The sequence below is a fragment of the Marmota marmota genome, unplaced genomic scaffold (genome assembly GCF_001458135.2).
Source record: "Marmota marmota marmota unplaced genomic scaffold, marMar, whole genome shotgun sequence".
Classification (NCBI taxonomy): Eukaryota; Metazoa; Chordata; class Mammalia; order Rodentia; family Sciuridae; genus Marmota; species Marmota marmota.
In genome coordinates, this window is record NW_025999941.1 from 6,184,581 (window position 1) to 6,209,003 (window position 24,423).

At 35.2% G+C, this 24,423-nt stretch overlaps 1 protein-coding gene across 1 annotated transcript in view; it reads left to right on the top strand.

Annotated features, from left to right (window-relative positions):
* Positions 1–24,423, top strand: part of Dennd6a (DENN domain containing 6A) — a 71,257-nt gene that overhangs the window by 29,318 nt on the left and 17,516 nt on the right. The window contains exons 5-12 of the mRNA XM_015494520.2: positions 2,281–2,361; positions 3,393–3,498; positions 4,563–4,642; positions 5,613–5,675; positions 6,844–6,899; positions 14,061–14,183; positions 14,707–14,802; positions 16,787–16,881. Of these exons, the coding sequence (XP_015350006.1) occupies positions 2,281–2,361; positions 3,393–3,498; positions 4,563–4,642; positions 5,613–5,675; positions 6,844–6,899; positions 14,061–14,183; positions 14,707–14,802; positions 16,787–16,881 (700 nt within the window). The remainder of the gene's footprint in view (positions 1–2,280; positions 2,362–3,392; positions 3,499–4,562; positions 4,643–5,612; positions 5,676–6,843; positions 6,900–14,060; positions 14,184–14,706; positions 14,803–16,786; positions 16,882–24,423) is intronic.

The following is a 24,423-nucleotide window of genomic DNA, read 5'->3' on the forward strand; positions in this document are numbered from 1 at the left end:
GGGAGCCGGAACTCGGGCGCCCCGCGCTCGGCGTTCGCTCCGATAGGCTCAGGTTCTTAGAAGCACCCAGGCGCAGAACCCTAGCAATCTGTTTGCAAGCCACAGGCGAATTGTAGCCTGGAATTACCTGATCTATGGCTGAATGAGCTGCCGTCAGTCGAAAACAGGTATGGTGACGTCAGTTTACCAAGATGGTGGCTGCTGGCCTCCTCTGTGGACTGACCGGTGTGTACAACCGAGAAGGACCGCTTCCTTCCCCCGTCTGGAACCCAGAATTCAGCCCTGAGTACGGTGCTTGCGCGGCTGGCAGAAACTGCAGCGCTGTAACCCTGCGTCTCTATCCCAGCGCACACTGCAGACTTTCGCCGCGCGGGGCGATTTGCTGAATAAGCAGTTACCCTCCGTGCGACAAACCTCTCGCGTTTGAGTCCCCGTAGCCGATCCTCGTGCGATGGAAATCCTTCCTCCAGGTTCCGGAGCACCCCACTATTGCTGGAAATTCCTAACAAGATATCCTTTAGCCGTCCTGACTTGTCATACTCCCACACAGTGAAGCAGCACACGGGGGTAATGCACTCCCCTCGCCGCCATCTTCTCTCTCCGAGAGAGAATTTTTTAATATTTATTTTTTAATTTTCGGTGGACACAACATCTTTATTTTATTTTTATGTGGTGCTGAGGATTGAACCCAGCGCCCTGCACGTGCCAGGCGAGCGTATTACTGCTTGAGCCACATCCTCAGCCCAATGCCACATTTTTTAATCCCTTCATCCACTGAAGGACATCTAGGTTGGCTCCACAGTTTAGCTATTGTGAATTGTGCTGCTCTAAACATTGATGTGGCTGTTTTTTCTAACACACTACATCTTACATGCTGTTGCCAGCTGAAGTATACATATATATTATAAAAATAGAATCTAAAATGACTACCAATTGCTGAATGAAAAGAAAGAGCTAATAATAGTACTTTTTTTTTGCGGGGGGGGGGGGCCTTTCTTTTTGGACCATTAAAAATAAAACCCTGGACTGGGATTGTGGCTCAGCGGTAGAGCGATTGTCTAGTACATGCGAGGCCCTGGGTTCTATCCTAAGCACCACATAAAAATAAATAAATAAAGATATTGTGTACAGCTACACTTAAAAAATAAATATTTTTAAAAAATAAAATAAAACCCTTGGGGCTGGGGTTGTGGCTCAGTGGTAGAGTGCTTGCTTAGCATGGGTGAGGTACTGGGTTCGATCCTCAGCACCACATAAAAATGAAATAGATATTGTGTGTCCACTTTCAACTAAAAAATAAAGATTTAAAAATAAAATAAAATAAAACCCTTTACCTTTTCGGTTTTCGTCCTCATCTCCCTTCTATACATGTGCCATATTTTAGCAAAACCGAACTATGTACTTTTTCCTGAGATAGCTTGTGGTTTTTGGTCTCTATTTTTTGCTCATACTCCTGGCCCTCTAAACCTAGAATGTGTTTGTTTTTGTTTAATCCATTCTTCAATGTCCAGTTAAAAAATCATATCCTTCTCTCTTGCCCTTCCTGTAATACTTTGTGCTTTGCATGGTAACCCTCCTCCTATTATATAATAATAATTTTTTTACTTTTCTTATCAATCCTAAATTGTATTCTCCTAAAGGAACTGTGTCTTATGTATCTTTTTCTTTTCTAACACAATACATTGTTTAAAGTAGGTGGTCAATGAATTTTTTTTTTTTTTTTTTAAGAAATAACAGTCAAATAAGGAACTGAGTCAAAATATTCCATTAGGATATAAAAGCACTAAAGGTTTTGGAATGTAATCACCTTTCAGATCATGTGTTATAACATTCTAATGATTCTTTATTACTGGATTAACATATATCTGGCTATGTAAGGTTCAGATTGCATTAACTCCTTTTATTTTCTCTTTCAAGATTTTATATCAGGGCATCTCATGTTTGGAAAAAGACTGGTCCCTTAGTCTTGATAAACTCAAAATTTTAATCAGAATTAAAAAATAAAACTTACTATAGCTTTGGGGAAAATATAGATTTTTAAATATCTTCAGTTTAACTAATATTGATGGGAATGAAGAACGTAAGCTAAGTTACAGATTGTTTTGTAATTTGGACAGGTTAGAAGGTTTTTATCTGGTAATTTGCTATCATGAATTGTGTTGTTAGATAAGCACTAATAGCCCTTTGTGTATATACCTAACATCTCTATTTGGGTTTATAAAGGAAGCTGATGTTAATGTTAAAAGATGGCTATTTATTTTTTGCTCAATTCTTTCTTAGAAAGATCCTGCTTATTTTTATGGATATGTATACTTTCGGCAAGTTCGAGATAAAACACTTAAAAGAGGCTACTTTCAGAAGGTAATTTTCATATACACCAGTACAAATATTTTTATACTGTGATTAGTAAAATAGAAATGATTATGCTTAATAATTTTCAATTTTTGGTATTTTATCTTTAAACATACTGGACTTTATACTTTTTAGATTATAGATACCTGTACCTAGATTTTGAACAGCTGTTGAATTTTTGCTATCTCTGTGTTAGGCTCCTGATAATGTTTGTTAATATGGAGGAGTCTGCTTGATTTTGATATTTTAGAATAAGAGAAAGAATAAACAGATTATAATATTGTTACAACTAATAAAAGCTTGTGTATCTTTTTTTTTTTTTAAGAGCCAATAAGTAAATTTTAGCAACTTCTTAGCTACTGTTGTTTCTTGTAAACTTAGTCTTTTTGTTCCTTAAAAAAAGAAAAAAACAATTCAATTTTTTTATTTAATCCCAGCTAGCAGGACACACCTTTTCCATTTGTAACCAAAATTTGCCCTTACCACCATTGGATGCTGTATAGAAAGCTAGAGTGTTTTTCTAGGAAAACTTCATTAAAAAAAAAAAAATCAGCATAATCCAAATCTGAAGTGATCTAAGTAGAGGGTCACAATTTCTAATTAGATAGCTATGACAATTGAACTATAGAACACAGTAGTCATAGGTCTCTGGGGAAAGCATCACAGTTTGTTCTTTCCTTAATAGGATGATTTCATATGGCTAATTCCTAATGTCCTTATGCTATGGACAACAGTAGCTAGACTTTGGAAATTATCCATGACCTTAATCTGTTTATTGTAAATTGTTCTTAAAGTACAGGAACATCTGAGTTATTTCTTTATGCTTTTCAAGTGTGATAGTAAGCTTAAACTTTATGCATTCCGTAGCTATATTTTTGTATTTCCTTTAAACTATCTGCTATAAAAGCCTTTTTATTTCAAAATTCATATTTTTTGATGAATTCAATTTGTTAGTAATTGTTCTTGTGAGACATGAATGGCAAATTTAAATTATAATCATTAGACATTTAAAAGAAACATTGTTTCTTTTTCCCCTCCAGTCTTTGGTTTTGATCAGCAAACTACCTTATATTCATTTTTTTCACACCGTGCTCAAACAGATAGCACCAGAGTATTTTGAAAAGAATGAACCTTATTTGGAAGCAGGTAAGCTAATCATTGCAAGAGTTATGTACCTTTATGAAGGAGTCTAAAAGACCACTGAAAATATATGATAGAAATGAAGTTGACCTTCTGAAAAAATCAGAAGAATTTAAGGGTTATATGGTGGGAGAGAGAAACAAAATTATTTGGCACTTTTTCCCCCACAAACACCAAAAATGGTATCTGTTGTTATTTCCTCTAACAACATAGACAATGTCTATTTATTAGGATAATAATAAATGAATTTTGAGTTGACAGTTCTCATTATCATTGAACAGAATCCTTAGTAACTTGATACAGTTGGAGTGTGGTGTGTATTTGTAGCCAACTTTAATAGTAATGAGTGAACAGGAGTCAGGTGCGGTGGCAAACATCTGTAATCCTAGCAGCTCTAGAGACTGAAGCAGAATTGCCAGTTTGGGCCTAGCTTCAGTAATTTAGCTAGATCCTGTCTAAAAAAATGGGGAAGGGGGCCTGGGATATAGCTCAGTGGTAAAGCAATCCCCAATACCATAAAGAAATAAATGAACAGGAGAACTTCCTTTAAGTTAATTTGTTGCTTTCAAAAAATTATTAACCAGGCCCAGTGGTGCCTGTAATCCCAGCAACTCAGGAGGCTGAGGCAGGAGGATTACAAATTCAAGGCCAGCCTCAACAATTTAGTGAGGCCCTAAGCAATTTAGTGAGACCCTGTCTCAGAATAAAAAATAAAAAGGGATGGGGATATAACTCAGTGGTAAAGTGCCCCTGGTTTCAAGTCCTAATGCTAAACAACAACAATAATAACAACAACAACAACAATAAAAGCTATCTATCTATATCTGTATATCTATATATCTGTATACATACATACATACATACATATATATAAATAATCAGTTTATATCCTGGAACATGTTTCTAAGTGAAATGTTAAGATATTTTCATCACTTATACTTTTATTTCTCTTCCATTCTTCCCAGTATATTTTTCCTGCTTTATAGAAAGTAGAGTTCTAATTTTTAACACCCCATTTTAATATTTCTACTTAACACCAAGAAAACATTTTGTTTGAAAATATTTTCCAGCTTGTAATGATGTTGATCGATGGCCTGCTCCAGTGCCAGGGAAAACATTACATCTGCCCATTATGGGGGTAGTGATGAAGGTAATAGCTTTTAGCTCATTTGTCTCCTTTTTAAAGAACTTGGTAGGAAGTTAACACATGGGTTTTACTTACTAACTTCCTCATAATATTTTGTAGTGTCATTGTTTTTACTTGTTTGTTGTGAGGCATTACAAAGAAACTAGAGTTTATCCTGCTTGACAGAATCATCAGTCACACAACTCTGCAGCTCCAGTCCCATTGCATCCTGTGGAGTTTTCACAGGAGTATCATTCCTGTGTAATATATGTAAACATAAATGTTGCTTCCTAGAAGTTTACAACTCCATGTTTCCACTAATGCCTCCAGTGGTAAGCAGAAACAGTTCATTTTTTGAATTGAATATTTAAGAGAAATTTGGAAACCTATTAGTTCTCAGTCCTAAATGATCTTCTTAACATGTAGTGTTGACCAAACATGTCTATCCCTAAGTATTCTCTGTTAAGATGATTTTTTAAAAAAAATTAATTAGCATTTTACTCTCAGGCTTTGCAACTCACTATCAAGTTGGACTTACTTTTGACAATGTTCTCTTCTTAGATGTGCTTTTTTTTTTTTAAATGTGTATTCTTTTTTTCCATGGGAAATCATGAAAAATAATACTGATAGTTTCCTGTGGGATTTACTCAAAAATTTGGCAAGATTAAGAGGGTGTGTTTGGGTGGGTGTATATTAATGAACCAAAGATTTGTATGATAAACAGGAAGCAGTATGAGATTGATGTCCTTTTTCTGTTTTTCAACAGTTGTGCTTCTCAGTGGGTTAGTGATTTCTCTGTGCATGTGGTTATGGAGTCCTTGGTTCAATTTCTTTCTACTGTAGCTACAATTAATATGACCTTAGTTTTAAAATCTGATATGAATACTTAATATTTATAGCTTTTTAGACATTGCCGAATACACCTTTAAGTATCAAGATAGGGTACTTCTCATTCTTGTTTTTCATAGCCAAAGATAATTTCTTTCTCTTTAAGGTACGGATTCCCACATGTTATGACAAGCCTGGGACAACTCAAATAGTACAGTTAACTCAGCAGGTAGTGTGCTACTATGGTGAAATGATCACAGAAGTTTTAAATGAGCAAATGCAGTTTGTTCATTATATATTTTTGAATGTCACTAAAATATTCCATTGAATTTTTTTTTTTTTTTTTTTTTATATTGGGGATTGAACCCAGGGGCACTTGACCACTTAGCCATATCCCCAGCCCTATTTTTTAAATTTTATTTAGAGACAGGGTCTCACTGAGTTGCTTAGTGCCTCGCTTTTGCTGAGGCTGGTTTTGAACTCACGATCCTCCTATCTCAGCCTCCTCATGCCCAGTATATTGAATAATTTTTAACTTAATTCATAATAAACTTTCTAATATTTCTTGGGCTTTTTTTTCCCCCTTGGTATTTCTCCAGGAGACTCTGGAGAACCCAGAACTTTAATTGTGAGGACAAGGGGAATGTGAATTTTTTTTTTCCAAAAAGGCTTAATTCTGGCAAAAGCAGTTATTTTAGAAGAGTGATCAGTAGATATCTGATTTTAAAAGACTCAGTCAAAGGGATTCTGTGGTGCCAGGCACAGTGGTACTTGCCTGTAATCCCAGTGAATCAGAAGACTGAGGCAGGAGTTTGGCAAGTCAAGGCCACCCTCAGCAACTTAGGGAGACTGTATCTCAAAATAAAAACTTTTAAAAAGGCGTGCTCCTGGGTTTAATCCTCAGTAGTGCACACACACACATACATACACATAGACAAAAGATTCCCTAGTTATGATTCCACTCCAATTTTCCAAAAGCAACATCTGTTCATGGGTGGGGTTGAATTTTTCATTTGAAATGTTTTAACTGGTGTGTTAGCTAGCATTCCCTTTGTTCTTTGAATTGAGTAAAAATTGAGAGCAGTAAAAAAGCTGATATTTTTCTGTTACATATGTCAACTAATATTAATGATAGTATTTCATATATTTGTGAACTAATCTTACATCTGATTATTGAACTAATTCTTTATTCATAGTATCTGTGTTTTCTGTCTTCTGCCATACTATGGGAAATTGGTAAGACCCATTTTCTCTCTGGTTGCTTCTAGCAGAATAGAATTTTCAAAAGGTAGACAGGGAAGCCAGGCTTATTGATCATGAGATAAGCATACTTTAAAAATCAATTTCTGCATCTTTTAGTGACATCTTTTCTATTGTTTTTGTCTTTTACCTCTTAGGTAGACTCACACATATCTGTTATTTTACCTACTGTTCATGAAGTGGATCTTTTCAGGTAAAAAAAAAAAAAACTTTTTAAAAATGCCTTTTTTCTCTTGCTTTGTGATATTGTTTGTTGAGAAAAAGAATGTTCTTATGTAGGATATGTAAAAAACCAGAAGAAAACACTCATAATGTTTTACATGATAAAAATCGGTGTTTGCCGGTTTAAAAAAAGAAAACAAAATTAGTGTTCTTTGGTTGTGGTAGCACATATCTGTAATCCCAGTGACTTGGTAGGCTGAGGCAGGAGGATGACAAGTTTGAGGCCAGTGTCAACAACTTATAAAGGCCCTAAGCAACTTAGTGGGACCCTGTCTCAAAATAAAAACGAAAGAACTCAGTGGTAAAGTACCTCAGATTCAATCCCCAGTACCTAAATAAATAAATAAAATCAATTAATGGTTAATGGTTCATCCCTGGCTGCCTGCATCTTTATAAGCTTTGACAGAGAAATTTGGATACGGGCTGGCTATTACATGGTAAAAGCAAATTGCTTTTTTTTAAAGGGGGGGGGGCGGTTTGTATGAATGGTTTTGGAATGATGTTAGAAAATACACTTTTTTTAGAGATGCATTTTGAAGAATTTTGGGGTAAAATGTCATGATGTTTGTGCTTTATTTTAAAATGCTTTAGTAAGAAAAAATAAATGATGTAAAAACAGCAAATACTAATTGTTAAATCTACTTGTTATGTATGTGGGGATTTTACACTTTTGTCTTCATTTTTGTATGTTTGGAAATTTCAAAATGCAAAGTTTAAAAAACAGAGATACTGATGGTGCATGCCTGTAATCCTTGCGTCTTGGGTGGCTGAGTCAAGAGGATTGGGAGTTCAAAGCCAGCCTCAGCAAAGAGGTGCGCTTAGTAACTGAGTGAGACCCTGTCTCTAAATAAAATGCAAAATAGGGCTAGGGATGTGGCTCAGTAGTTGAGTGCCCTTGAGTTCAATCCCCCACACCAAAATAAAATAAAATAAAATAAAAACAAAGCAAAAAAACAAAAATAGATACTCTGGCATTTAAGAAGGAAGAAAAATTCATAGAGAGGTTGGGAGAGGGAGTATGGGAGGATTAGAAGAACTCTAGATAGGGCATAGGGGCGGAAGGGGAAGGGAAGGAGGCATGGGGGTCAGAAAGAGGGTGGAATAAGATGGACATCATTATCCTAAGTACATGTATGAAGACACGAATGGTGTGAATATACTTTGTATACGACCAGAAAAAAAATTTTTTAAATGAATAAATAAAAATAAAATTATAACAAAAATAGACTCACTACCTCCGCACTCATGAGTTTACGTCATTAGGAGCAAACTGAAAGAGTACCCAATGACAAAAATAAAGTATGATTAAACTAAAACCAATGTACAAGATAAATATACATTAATTTATAATGATATAGTATATTATTAAATAAGTGTTCCTTGCATAAATCATTTAGATTAATTATGTATGTTCTCTATTCTCAAGGAGTAAATCTCTACTCATTCTGTATATAGAGACTTCCTCACAAAATTTTCAATGTGGAAATGGGGGAAAAGAGAAAATAATCTTATTGTACTCTCTTCATAGGATGTGATAACATTGGCATATTATCTCTTTGATTTTTTTCCTAAAATCTATACTTCAGTCTAACAATAAGAGAAACATCAGACAAATACCAACTGGGAAACATTCCATAATTTACCTAATATGCACCCCTTAAAACTCTCATGATCAAAAACAAGGAAAATCTAAACTGCCATAGCCAAAAGAAGCCTATGGGGGCATAAAAACTAGAGTATAAATAGACATCAGATTAAAACCTAAGGAAATCTGAATAAAGTATATATTTCTGTTATTATTAATGATTCAGTATTGGCTTGTTAATTGTGGCAATTAATAATAAAATACACTAGTATATTTTATTTTTTTTTCACTAGTATATTTTAAATAATAAAATACATATAATAATAAATAAAACACACTATTATAATAAAGTATACTAGTGTATTAACATGAGAAATTGAATGTGTGCAGTATGTGAATTCTGTATACTATTTTCTCAGTTTTTCTGTAAATCTAAACAGTTTTGGATATTAGACCCTAAATAATAAAATGTAGTCACAAATTAGCATGATATGAAAAAAAAAGGAAGGAAAAAGAAAAAATACTAATGTTTGTGCCTTTACCCAGAGCATCCAAATAAAGAGTCTTTAGATTGGTACCCAGTTCTAGCTCTGCACGAAGTTCTGATGTATAGCCCAGCTTGAGAAACCACTACTATCAATGAGCGATTACTATATGTCAAAAAAGTTGTGAGAGACATAGAGTAGGGTTTTTTGTTTTTGAGGGGGAGTTCCCCTCCCCCCCTCTATATTTTTTGGATGACTTTAAACTTTATAGAATACTGCCTCAAAGGTTGAATTGTTGCTGGATGTGGTGGTACATGCCTGTAATCCCAGCAGCTCAGGAGGCTGAGGCAGGAGGATCACAAATTGGAGGTTAGCCTGGGCAATTTAGTGACACTCTGTCTCAAAATAAAAATAAAAAAAAGGAATGCACTGCAGGTGTAATTCAGCAGTAGAGTGCACCCCTGGATTTTTTTTTTTAATATTTATTTTTTAGGGGCTGGGGATGTGGCTCAAGCGGTAGCGCGTTCGCCTGGCATGCGTGGGGCCCGGGTTCGATCCTCAGCACCACATGCAAACAGAGATGTTGTGTCCACCAAGAACTAAAAAATAAATAAATAAATATTAAAAAAAAATTTATTTTTTAGTTGTAGTTGAGCACAATACCTTTATTTATTTATTTTTATGTGGTGCTGAGGATCGAACCCAGGGCCTTGCATGTGCTAGGCAAGCACTCTACCACTGAGCCACAACCTCAGCCCCCAACACCCCTGGATTTAAAAAAATTTTTCTAGTTGTACATGGACACAATACTTTTATTTATTTATCTTTATGTGATGCTGAGGATCAAACCCAGTGCCTCACACATGTTAAGCAAGCACTCTACCACTAAGTTACACCGCAGCCCCAGCACCCCTGGATTTAAAAAAATTTTTCTAGTTGTACATGGACACAATACTTTTATTTATTTATCTTTATGTGATGCTGAGGATCAAACCCAGTGCCTCACACATGTTAAGCAAGCACTCTACCACTAAGTTACACCGCAGCCCCAGCAACTTTGGGTTTAAATCCCCAGTACCACCAGATAAAAAAAAAAAAAAAGAAAGAAAAAGTTAAGTTTATTTGTTTTATATGCTTGATTTATTTTGTATGCTTATATTTCTAGGTATTTGTTCAATAAAAATGAAAACATATGTCCACACAATGAATTGTATGTACTAGGTGTGATAGCATACACCTATAATCCAAGCTAAGGCAGTAGGATTGCAAATTTAAGGTCAGTCTGGGCAATTAAGTGACCCTTTCTCAAAGTAAAAAATAAAAAGTGTTGGGGATATAGCTCAGTGATAGAGTGCCTATCAATTCAATTCAAATCAGTTCAATTCCTAGTCCCTCAAAAAAAAAAAAAAAAAAGATTTGTTTGCAAATGTTTATACTATGTAATGGCATGTAGTGGCTTTATTCATAACATCCAGATATTGGAAACAACCTCAATCCCCATCAATTGGTAAATGGATAACAAAGCATAATACATGCATGCCCATAGAATACTACTTAGCAGAAAAAGAAAATGAGCCATTGATTCATACAACAACATCGGTGACTCTCAAAAACATGTAGAGTGAAAGGAGCCATACTTCTGAAAGCTACTCAGTGGATGATTTCATATAATATTCTGGTAATGGCAAAACTCTAGGGATAGAAATCAGATCAGTGTTCTGCTGGGGCTGGGGAAGGAAAATTGACTATAAGAGGAATGAGGGGGCTGGGATTTTGGCTCAGCGTTAGAGTGTTTGCCTAGCACATGTGAGGCCCTGGGTTGAATCCTCAGCGCCATATGAAAATAAATAAAATAGGGGCTGGGGTTGTGGCTCAGCAGTAGACTGCTTGCCTCACATGTGTGAGACCCTGGGTTCGATCCTCAGCACCACATAAAAATAAATAAGTGAAATAAAGGTATTGTGTCCAACTACAACTAAAAAATAAATATTTTTTTAAAAAAGAGGAATTAGGAAATTTTTTGAATGATGGAACAATTCTTTATCTTTGGTAAGGGTAAGTCTTACTGTATATAGGTTATAAATGTGACTTCAAAACAAAATTACTTTTCTTAAAAAATTATATGTTAGAGCGTTCTTAGAATGAAAAGAGGGGGCTGAGGTTGTGGCTTAGTGGTAGAGTGCTTGCCTAGAATGCGTTAGGCACTGGGTTCAATCCTTAGCATGAGGTTCAATCCGTAGCATAAAAACAAATAAGTAAAATAAATATATTGTGTCCATCTATAACTAAAAAAAATTTAAAAAGGAGTGTCCCCAAAATGAATACATGGATATCATAGGAAATATATTCAGAGGGATGTATACTATTTCTACTTTTTTTTTGTTTTATTGCAGTTTTGGAGGTTGAAACAAGGGGTACTCTACCACTGAGCCACACACCCAGCCTTTTTTTAAAATTTGAGAAGGGTCTCACTAAGTTGCCCAGGCTGGCCTTGAACTTGTGATCAACCTATCTCAGACTGCCAAGTAGCTGGTTACAGGCATGCTACTGATAGTTTTGATATATGACTCATTAATAAATGATTTGAGAAATTTGCATAAATTAACATAGAATTCAGTTAACAGAAATTATTTTTTTGAACTTCAGAAATAAGTGTGAAGCCCTTTTGTTTATTACCGATATCTGTGCTATAAGAGTTACCTCCATCACTAACACCTTTGATTAGTGTGTGTCTTTTCTGAATATGTTACTTGTTAATGTTTTCAAACTAGGATGTTTGCTGTTGTTGTTGTTGCTGCTGCTGCTGCTTTGGCAGTACTAGAGATTGAGTTCAGGGCCTTGTACATGCTAGGCAAGTATTCTACCACTGAGATATATTCCCAACCCAGTTTGTTGTTGTTGTTGTTGTTGTTTTTAATACCTTTCAAGAGATGAGAAAACTAAACTTTGAAAAATAATCTTAGACAGTGATAGTACTATGTCAAGCATTTAATATCTGATGATTGGATTAATACTTTGTCTATAATAGCACTCTATTTTGTGTGTGTAGAACTTAATTTTATATTTATTAGTCTGAATGAGAACTTGAATATATACCAATTATATTGAAGCAATATTGTTACAACAGGATTGAGGGTTTTTTTAATATTTATTTTTTAGTTGTAGTTGGATACAACACCTTTGCTTTATTTGTTATTTTTATGTGGTGCTGAGGATCGAACCCAGGGCCTTGCACGTGCTAAACGAGCACTCTACCGCTGAGCCACAACCCCAGTCCCCAGGACTGAGTTTGAGAGCAAAGAACAGACACCTAATCTGGAAAGGCTTATGAGGTTGAGTGGCAGAAATCAGTTGAATTTAGGGGCCTGTGTGCCTCCTTTCATTTGTCCAAGACTTGTTAGGCTACTGTTTATCCCAAGGACCATGTGTTTGGTTTCATCTCTCTCTATTGACCACAGAAACAGTCCTTTCATTAAGTTTTTAAGTTGAGATTGGAATTGAAGAGCAGTTTTCTAAAATAGTTGAAAGAAACTGTCATTCTCTTGGCTTAGAATCTCTTAGAGTTAGGGTCAGGGGTATTTACATGACGATACTTGACTGTTGGTTCCTAGGCATAGCTTTATGGATTTTCCCTCCCATATCCCCTTGTATGGTAAGAATGAAGAGATTTTGGTTTTCTACCCATTTGCAGAGTAGACAATAGGTATGGGATATCATTGCTTTTAGACCTTTTTAGTGGGTAAATCTAGGGTGTGTCTGGAGGAGAGGGAATATATGCACATATAGACACATAATCTGTATTTTTTTAATATATATATATGTTTCTGTACCCATATATATTGATAACCATTAAGTCATATTGATACCCTCAGTTACAACACAATATGACAGTGTTTACTCTAGTTTTTTTCCCTTCTCATGTTTGTATTTATCTCTGATAGAATAGCCCCCTATTATTTTTAACATCAAAAGATTGAGCCAGGTGCAGTGGCAAACACCTGCAATCCCAGTGACTTGGGAGACTGAGACAGAAAGATCACAAATTTGAGATCAGCTTCAGCAACTTAGCGAGACATGTCTCAAAAAGTAGAAAGTACTGGGGATGTAATTCAGTGATGACACACCCCTGGGCTCAATCTCTAGTACAAGAAAATTTAAAAAAAAAAATTGTACACACACACACATACACACACAGATATGTACTGGCTTTTTTATTGATCTTAAGATAGTGAATTATCTCACTATCTTCAGATACAAATGAAATTTCTTATTGTATCACAGTTACAAACGAAACTTTTTATTCTGATCTTTCCCCTTCCTACTATTGCATTGGATCATAAATAATAAATGAAAAAAGCATTGGCTTTTGTCTTTTTCATATTTTTGTGGTGATGGGGATTGAATCAGGGCCTCAGGCATGTTAATAAGCACATGCTGTACCACTGAGACCAGCACTGGTTTGTAAATTAAGCACATCCAATAAATGCCCCCCTTAGAAAATTAGTTTTCAAAATTTCCTTCAAAGTATTTAGAACAGAAATTTAAATTATTAATATTAATAAAATAGAATCATCATATGGTAAAACAGTTTAATTACATGCTTTTGTTGTTTGCTATTTCATTTTTCAATAATGTATTGCATTTAATCTTATAAAAATTGGCACGTGTCAAATTGATATATACTTTTGTGTGTATAAAAGAAACTTAGAAGCTAGTATGTGGTGTATGCATGTAGTCCCAGCTGCTTGGTAGGCTAATGCAGAATGATTACAAGTTTGAGGCCAGTGAAACCATGTCTCTTTTAAGAAAAGTAAAGGAGTTAAGGTAGAAGCTCAGTGGTATAGTGTATGCTCAAGGCCCTGGGTTTAATTCCAGCACTGATAAATAAATAAATAAAGCTTTTGATTATACATTGCCATGTTCTAAATTAGTATATCAGATCAAGATACAAATACCAGGAAGAATTTAGATCAATGTGAAGTTTTTAGAATGATTATACAGGGATTTAAAAAGCAGGATTGGATAAATAACAAAATATTTCTTCTGTGTAAATACCTTCCAGGTGTTTCTGCCCAGTTTTCCTTCATAGTCAGATGCTTTGGGAGCTGGTGCTTTTGGGAGAGCCCATTGTGGTCATGGCACCATCACCATCAGAGTCATCAGAGACTGTACTGGCTCTTGTTAAGTGAGTATATTTGCTTCCTGATGGTGATATTTTCAGCACTTTCCCATCTGTGGTATGTTTCCCAATACATCATTACTTAACATCCACACAGCAATTATGTCAGAAGGTAGTTTTTATTGTAGCACCATTTTATGGATGAGAATACTCATTCAAGTTCCATGAGGGCTAGAACTGTGTCTTTGTTGTTATGAGCAACAAGCACATTCATTCACATACCTGAAGTTAGCCCTTGAAAACTGTTAGTGTGCAAATGGTAAGGATTTAATCAAAGGCACATAGCTGGTGAATAGGAGAGCCAGAATTTCACCCTATTTGCGGCATTAAACCCAGTGTTCTTTCATTATGCCATTCCATGTTGCACATTTCCATTTGTCTTTTTAGTTCCTTGAAATGAGTTTATTAGTTTTATCAAAATAAATAAGTTATCCCAGTGGGTATATACTGTTTATACAAATGCTTCATAGTTATGGCATAGGACCTTTAATTTTTGTCCTTTGTTTTACATGTTCTTCTTGTTCCACAGCTGTATTTCTCCACTAAAGTATTTCAGTGATTTCCGACCTTATTTCACTATCCATGACAGTGAATTCAAAGAATATACTACCCGTACTCAAGCTCCGTGAGTAAACAGAATAACTTTTATTCATCAGGTATTAACTTTATAACCAAAATTATGTAGAATTATTTTTGGTAATAAATTTTTAATTTAAAATTTTAATTATAGGCAGATTGATTTTATAAAGGAAGGTTTGAGGAGCTGCTGGTAATAATTTTATATTTCAAGTGTTACTAACTTATTTTATTTGGGCAATTTTATTTATTAATGGAATCTGTATTGTCATTAGACTGTACTTTTGTTTCTGCTGTCATTATGAAAAATCTTTTCCAATCTGTAGCAAGGAAAAAATAATTTTTCCTTTTTCTTTTAGTTCCTGTTCTATTGCTTATTTTCTTTTCATAGCTAAGTTTCTAGAATAACAAAAATCTCCATTTGATGTCTACACTTCTTGATTTTCTGATTGCTTCTCAGTGAATTGCAGGTCAACTGCTCTGCATCCACTGAATTTATTCTTGCCTTATTCACCAAGACATTTCTTACTGCCTGATCCAGAGGGTGTATTATTGCCCTATTTGCCCCACCTTTTCTTTCTTGAAATTATTTTAATCCTTGATCCCACTCTCTTCTGGCTGTCTGGTGGTACATTTCAGTCTGCTTTACAGACTTTTTCTCTATTAACCTTTTAAGTATTGATGTTCTCCACTGTCGTGTTCTGGTCCTGATTTCAGTCTGACAATTTTTTCTGTATAGTTTTGCTGGTATCCATGACCTCTGATAAAACCCTATATGAGGGACTGGGAATGTAGCTCATTGGTGGAGTGCTTGCCTAGTGTGCTCAAGGCTCTGGGTTCAAACTCCAGTAATGGAAAAAGAAAATAGAAAGAAAGCTAAAAGATCCTGTACCACCAGTCAAGGTAGTGCATACCTATAATCCCAGCAACTCAGAGAAGGAGGATTGCAAGTTCAAAGCCAGCCTAAGCAATTTAGTGAGGTCCTGAGCCAGGACCCCATCTCAAAAAATAAAGAGGGCTGGGGATGTGGCTCAGTGGTCATGTGCCCCTCCAGTTCAATCTCAGTACTAAAAGCAAAAAAACAAAACCCTATATTATTGACTGAAACATATATCTTCCTGCCCCAGATCTCTCTCTGAGGTTCAGACTTATGTATCTAGGTTGTGTTGTTGTTTAAGCACATTGCCACCTGCATGTCTTAATGGCATTTAGTTATCAGAATCTGAAATTGTCATAAATTTCTCCTCTTTAACATGCCCTCTGTCAAATTTTAACCAAATTCTATTAATCAGCATTCTATAATATTTTTCCTAACATTTATTATCTTCTTTCCATTACTCTCTTCCCAGTCTTATTGTCTCTAGTCTTTCTCATATCCACTGTTGCTTTCCCCCTATTACCCTCCCTTCTTTGTAGGGCATCTCTTTTTCATTCATGTGACTTGTCTCCACTTGGTTCCCTAATAGCTTGTCTGAATATAAGATAATATCTAAATTTCTTAGATATAAATTTGGTACTCATCCATCTACTCTCATTTTTGTCTACTCATCCTTTTCACTTTGTGTTCCAAAAATGCTGAACTGTGTGTAGATCTATGAATAGACTACCATCTCACCTCATCACATGGCACATACTGTTTGTTCTCCTGCATTACCTTTAACTTCCTTTATTCACTTGACAGAAAACTATTCATCTTTCATGTCTTTGTGTAAATGTCATCTCTTTGGTGAGGCTGTCCTTTAATACCCTGGCAGACCATAGGTTGTTCTTTGTGATTATTGTGCATTTTATTCTACCTTCAGTGTCATGATTTTGGGCATGATATTTAGGTATGTATTCTTTCTGTGTGCTTTTAATCTATATTTAAAGTACTAAATATGTTGCCTGGCATGTAGTTGATATTAATAAATTAAGTAAAGGAAAAGATATCTATATATTGTTCACTCAAAGGAAATTATAATTTTTTTTTCATTGGTTTAACATTCATATTTTTCTTACCTTTTTAAATTTTGTTTTATTTTATTTTTATATAGGCCCTCAGTCATATTAGGAGTAACCAACCCTTTTTTTGCTAAAACACTCCAGCATTGGCCACACATTATTCGAATAGGAGACCTTAAGCCTGCAGGTAAAGTATAAACTTGGTATTCTATTCTTAGTGTGTAATGTGGCTAAGCAGGTTTATTTCTTCCCTTTTGTTTTCATTCCTTGGTTACTTTGTATATTGTTGGAGCTTTCTTTAAGGCATCCTAAATAAAAGCCTTTGGGGAAGAATGTTAAGTTCCCAATAAAATATGTGGGTTCTTTTTTTGGGGAAAATTTTTTTAAATTATAATTATTAATGCTTATTAATTATACAAATTAATGGGTTTCACTGTGACATTCCCATACATGTGTATGTCATGCTTTGATCATGTTCACCTTCCCATCTATTTTCTCTTTTCTATTTCTCTCTCCATTCTCTCCACAGCCATTTTTCCCTTCTTTAATAGTCATTCTTCTACTTTTGGGTCATCTTTTTTTTTTTTTTTTTTTCCTTTTCTATTGGACATATGAGAGTAAATGTGCAATAATTGTCTTTCTGTGTCTGACTTATTTCACTTAATGTGATGTATTCCAGTTCCAGTCATCTTCCTGCAGATGACATAGTTTCATTCGTTGTGGTTGAATAATTGTTCATTGTGTATATATGCCTTATTTTCTTTATTCTTTCATCTGTTGATGGGCGTCTAGACTGATTGGGTATCCCAGCTATTGTGAATACTGCTGCAATAAATATGAGTATGCAGATACCTCTTTTGAAGGTTGACCTCATTGCTTTTGGATAAGTATCCAAGAGTGATAATGGCTGCATCATATGGTAATTCTATTTTTAGATTTTTTTTATTTTTGAGGAAACTCCATACTGTTTTCCATAGTGACTGTACTAATTTACCTTCACACATTGTCTTATTTCTCCATATCCTCATCAGCATTTGTTATCATCATTGTTATTATTGTTGTCATTATTATTTTTATTATTATTATTGGTTGTAGCCTTTCTGATTGGGGTTAGATTGATTCTGAGTGTAATTTTGATTTGCATTTCCTTGATGTTTAAAGATGTTGAAAATTTTTCATTTATATGAAATATATGTATATATTTTCATATACATATGCCATTTGTACTTCTTTTGAGAAATTGCTAAGAACTTTTGCTCTTTTGATTGGATTACTTGTAATTTTATTGTTGAGACTGTTTTAAGTTTTTGTTTTTTTTTTTAAAGAGAGAGAGAGAGAGAGAATTTTTTTAATATTTATTTTTTAGTTCTCTGCGGACACAACATCTTTGTTTGTATGTGGTGCTGAGGATCGAACACGGGCTGCACGCATGCCAGGCGAGCGGGCTACTGCTTGAGCCACATCCCCAGCCCGAGACAGTTTAAGTTCTTAGGTATTCTAGATATTAATCCTCTGTGTGGTACACAGCTGGAAAAAATTTTCTCCCATTCTGTAAATTGTTTCTTTACTTTGTTGATTGTTTCCTTGTTGTGCACAAGCTTTTTAATTTAATCTAATTCCATTTGTCAATCTTGCTTTTATTTCCTGAACTACTGAAGTTCTGTTCAGGAAATCATTGCCTGTGCCTATCTTAAAAGTATTTCCCTATATCTTCCTGTACTAGTTTCAAAGTTATAGATCTTTGATCCATCTTGAGTTGATTTTTTTTAAACTCAAGGGGTGAAAAATAGGGATCAAGTTTCAGTCCTCTGCATGTGGTAGTTTTCCCTGCACCATTTGTTGAAGAGGCTGTCTTTTCTCAAGTGTATGCTTTTAGTACCCTTGTTAAGAATCAGTTGGCTGTAGATATATGGGTTTATTTCTTGGTCTGTGTATATTTTTATGCCAATACCATGCTGTTTTTGTTACTGGGGATCTGTAGTATATTTTGAAATTGGGTATTATGATGCTTCCAGTATTGCTCTTTTTGCTTAGGATGGCTTTGGCTATTCAGGGTCTTTAATCCTTCCGTATGAATCTTAGGTTAGGGTTTTTTTTTTTTTTTTTTTCCCTAGTTCTGTGAAGAATGGCATTGATATTTTGATGGGGATTGCATTGAATCTATATATCACTTTCAGTAATATGATCATTTTTTAAAGTATTTTTTTAGTAACTTTATTTATTTATTTATTTATTTTTTATGTGGTGCTGAGGATCAAACCCAGGGCCTTGCACGTGTGAGGCGAGTGCTCTATCACTGAGCCATAACCCCAGCCCCTAGTATGATCATTTTGACAGTATTATTTCTCCCAATCCCTGGGGAGGTTCCCCCCCCCCCCCGCTCTATTAGCATCTTCTTCAGTTTCCTTCTTCAGGGTTTTGTAATTTTTCATTGTAAAGATCTTTCACCTCCTTGTTTGGATTTATTTCTAGGGAATTTTTGTGTTTATTTTTCTTTTGATATTGTTGTGAATGGATTATTTTCCCAATTCTTTGTCAGCTAGTTTATTATTGGTGTATGAAAAAACTACTGATTTTTGTATGTTGATTTTGTCTTGTGCTACTTCACTCAAATTGTTTTTAAAATTTCAGAGTCTTTTGATAGAGTCTTTAGGGTTTTGTAAGTGTGGAATCATCATCTGCATTCAGGGATAATTTGGCTTCTACTTTTACTATTTGTATCCTTTTTTTTTTCTCTTACCTAATTATTCTGGCTACAATTTCACGTACTATATTGAGCAAGAGTGCTGAGAGTGGATACCTTTGTCTCATCCTTGATTTTAGAGGAAATGCATTCTCTTTCTCCTTTCATTATGATGTTGGCTGTGAGATTGTTGTATATAACCTTCATTAATTTGTAGTATAATCTTTCTACACCTAAATTTATTCAAGGCTTTTATCATGCAGTGATACAGGATTTTATCAGAGGCTTTTTCTGAATTTATTGAGTTGATCATGTAGTTTTTATCCTTGATTCTATTTATGTGGTATATTATGTTTATCTAATTTACTTATTTATTGCAGTAATGAGCATTTTATCCAGGGATTCTCTACATCCTCAACCTTTCTTATTTTGAGACAGAGTCTCACTAAATTGCTCAGGCTGGCCAGGAATTTGTCATCCTTCTGCTTGAGGCTTCTGAGTAGCTAAGATTACAGGTGTGTGTCACTGCACATGGCTTTTATTACATTCATTGATTTGCATATGTTGAGCCATCCTTGCATCTTTGAAATGAAACCAACTTAATATTTTTTTGGTACCAGGGATTGAACCCAGGGATGCTTAACCTTTGAGCCACATCACCAACTCTTATTTTGTACTTTATTTTGAGACAGAGTCTCACTAAGTTGCTTAAGGCCTTGCTAAGTTGCTGAGGCTGGCCTTGAGTTCATGATCCTCCTGCCTCAGCTTCCTGAGCCACTGGGATTACAGATGTGCATCACCATGTCCATTTTGTATGAACTTTTTAAATGTACTTTGGAATTCAGTTTGCAAATATCTATTGAGAATTTTTGCGTCTGTGTTTATCAAGAATGTTGGTCTATATTTGTTGTTGTTGTTTTTTAAATAAAATAGATTGAGGTACATTGGTATTAGTTCTTCTTTAAATGTCTGGTAAAATTCAGCAGTGAATCTCTCCAGTCCTTGACTTTTCTTTGTTGAGAGACTTTTTATTACTGCCTCAATTTTACTGCTTGTTAACGATATCTTTATGTTTTTTATATCCTCTTGGTTCAAATTTGTTAAGTCATATGTGTTAAGAAATCCATTTCTTCTAGATTTTCCAGTTCGCTAATGATGCTATGAATTTTGGTGGTATCTTTTGTAATATCCCCTTTTTCATTTTCAATTTTGTTTATTTGTGTTTTCTCTTTTTGATTAGTTAGTGGAGGGTTTGTCAATTTTGTCTTTTTAAAGAACCAACTGTTGCATTGATCCTTTATATTATATAGTCTTTAATATTAGTGTATATTTCATTTATTTCTACCTTGATATTTATTATTTTTTCCTCTATTGATTTTGGGTTTAGTTTGTTCTTATTTTTCTAAGACCTTAAGATATATCATTAGGTTATTTAGGCAATCATAGCTATAAACTTTCCTCTTAGTATGGCTTTCACTGTAACCCATAGATTCCAGTATGTTGTGTTTCTTTTCATTCGAGTCTATGAATATTTTAATCCCCTTACAATTTCTTCAGCACCTACTGTTTGTTCAAGAGTGTAATTTTCAGTCTCCATGGATTGTATAATTTCTGTAGTTTTCTCTTGCTGTTAATTTCTAGTTTCATTCTATTATAATTTGATAAGATTATTTCATATTTTGAATTTATTAAGACTTACTTTATGGCCTGATATTTGTTTTGGAAAAGATCCATGTGCTGATGAAAAGAATATGTGTCCTCCAGCTGTTGGATGGAATATTCTCTTTTTTATATAGATATTTTTAAGTTATTGGTAGACCTTTATTTATTCATTTTATTTTGTTTATTTGAGAATCTAACTCAGTGCCTTACGCATGCCAGACAAGTGCGCTACCGCTGAGCCTCAGCCTCAGCCCCTGGATGGAATATTCTGTGTGCGTCTGTTAAGTCTGTTTGATCTGTTTAACTCTCATCTTTCATTGTTGATTTTTTGTCCATATGCTCTATCTGTTTGTGAGAATAGGATATTGAAGCCACCCACTATTATTGTATTGGACTTTATCTCTCCCTTTATGTCCAATAATGTTTATTTTATAAAATTGGGTACTATTTTATTCAGTTCATTATATTTACAATCATATCTTCTTGATGATTTGTTACCTTTATCATTATGTAATGACCTTCTTTGTCTCTTCTGATTTGGGCTCAAAGTCTCTCTTGTATGTTGCAAGTATAGCTACTCCTGTTTGCTTATGGATTCCATTTGCTCAGAATAACATTTTTTCATCTCTTCCATCTGTATGTCTTCGACAGTGATGTGATTTTCTTGCAGACATCATATTGTTGTTTAATCAAATCAGTAAGTATCTTCTGTGATGCTTGTTAATACTGGCCATTAATTTCCTTAGTTTATGCTTATCATAGCAGGTCTTTATTTCTCCTAGATTCTGAAGGAAAACTTTGTTGAGTATTGTACCCTAGACTGGCAGTGATTTTCTTTCAGGACTTGAAATAATCTTTCCGTGTTCTCCTGGGCTTTAGAGTTTCTTCTGAGAAATCTTCTGTTACTCTGATGGGTTTACCTTTAGTTGTGACCTGGTGCTCCTCTCTTGCAATTTGTTTTTGTTTGGTTATACTGGAGATTGAGCCTAGGAGCACACTACCACTGAGCATAAAACCCTGGCTCTTTTATTTTTTCTTTTGATACAGGATCTTGCTAAGTTGCCTGAGGCTGGCCTCAAATTTGTGATTCTCTTTCATCAGCCTCCTGAGTCACTTGGAATACAGGCATGTACCACCACACCCAGCCTCTTGCAACTGTTAATCTTCTTTCTTTATTCTATACTGTTGGGAATTTATAATACATCATTGAAAGATTCTTTTCTGGTTGTGTCTATTTGGGGTTCTAAATTCCTCTGAATGTCCATGTCTTTCCCTACATTTGGAAAGTTTTTGCTGTAATGTCACTAAATAAGTTTTCCTATTTATCTTTGTCTTTTTTGGGGGGAGGGTTCCACCGCATGACCAGCACGCTGGTTTCATTCAAGAGGTTCGTAGCATAGAAGTTAACTAGTGAGTTCGAAATAAACACACAGACTCAATTACCTTTTTCTATGACCAGGTCCGAGATGATTCTCCCCTCTGGCTCTCACCTCGAACCACCTGGTGGGGCAGCAAGGCTTACTCAGAACTAGCAGGAGAGAGAGAGAGAGAGAGCGAGCACGCCAGGGAGTGGCCTTTTATTGGGGAACAAGAAATTCAGGGGAAAATTCCATCCAATGAAGGTCGAGGGGGGCAGCATTCCATGGTCCGGGTCAGTGATTGGTCTCAGGGTCAATGGTCAGTCACACCCCCACATAGACAGGCTCTCGCACCTGGAGAGGGTGGGGATTAGCTCCGACACAGTTTGGCCAGAACACGTCACACCCAATCAGGGAGGTGCCCAATCACGTGTGAGAATGGCTTCCCACAGAGGGTAGTAGATTGAACCAAGGGCCTAGTGTGTGTTAGATGAATACTCTATCACTTAACTGTGTACCCAGTACCTTTTACTTTGAGACAGGATCTCACTAGGTTGTCCAGACTGGTCTTGACCTTGGGATCTTCCTGCCTGAGGTTCTCAAGTAGCTGGGATTATAGACAAGTGCCATCATGGCTGGTGCTGAATAGGTTTTCTATACCTTCAGCATGTAGCCTTCTCTTGTCTATTCCAAATAGGTGTCACAGAGATCTTTTCTGTTTTATTCATTCTTTCTTATTTTTTTCCTTTTTTTTTTTTTGCTGTCTGAATATGATAATTCCTAGAGAAATTATCTTTGAGATGTGATAACTCTCTTCCTCTTGATCTAGTCTATTGGTGATGGTTTCTACTAAGTTTTTAATCTAAACTTTATTTCCAAGATTTCTGTTTGACTGTTTTTAAAAAATTGCTCCTTTATCTCCTGCATTGTCTTATTTGTATCCTCTTGGAATTCACTGAGCTTTTAAAAAAATTGATTCTTATGAATTTTTATGTATGGCATTTCATCCACTTGAGCATCTTTGGAATTGGTTACTAGAGAGTTATGAACTTTAAGAGGTGCCATATTGCCTTATGACACCTTAGGGGTTTTTATTTCTCTATTCTTTAAGGTGAATTATGCACCAGGGTCCAACTGGGACTAGGTTCTGGCTGGAGTAAGATGAAATTTTTCTGAGCTGGGCTGAGAGTAGAACTCAGTAATATTACAACCCCTATTGGCAAAACCCTATCCCAGGCATGGCGTAGAAAGAAGAAAACAGACAACAACAAAATATTAAACCAAAAAAATGGATAAAGTAGCTGGACATGGTGGCACACACCTATAATTTCAGTGGCTCAAAGGGCTAGGGCAGGAGGATTGCTAGTTCAAGGCCAGCCTCAGCAAGTTTGCAAGGCCCTAAGTAACTTAATGAAACCCTGTTTCCAAAAAAAAAAAAAGGGACTGTGGATGTGGCTCAGTGGTTAAGTACCCTTGAGTTCAATCCCCGGTACCAAAAAAAGGAAAAACCAAGCAACAACCACAACATCAACAGTAATAGAAAAGAAAGGGGGCAAACATAATGTAAAATAAATCAAAGTATTAACAAATAAAAAATTTAAAATTAATTTTTTTAAATTTTTTTTTATTTTTTTTTTATTGGTTGTTCAAAACATTACAAAGCTCTTGACATATCATATTTCATACATTTGATTCAAGTGGGTTTTGAACTCCCAATTTTACCCCAAATACAGATTGCAGAATCACATCGGTTACACATCCACATTTTTACATAATGCCCTATTAGTAACTGTTGTATTCTGCTACCTTTCCTATCCTCTACTATCTCCCCTCCCCTTCCCTCCCATCTTCTCTCTCTACCCCATCTACTGTAATTCATTTCTCTCCTTGTTTATTTTCCCATTCCCCTCACAACCTCTTATATGTAATTTTGTATAACCATGCGGGTCTCCCTCCATTACCATGCAATTTCCCTTTTCTCTCCCTTTCCCTCCCACCTCATGTATCTGTTTAATGTTAATTTTTT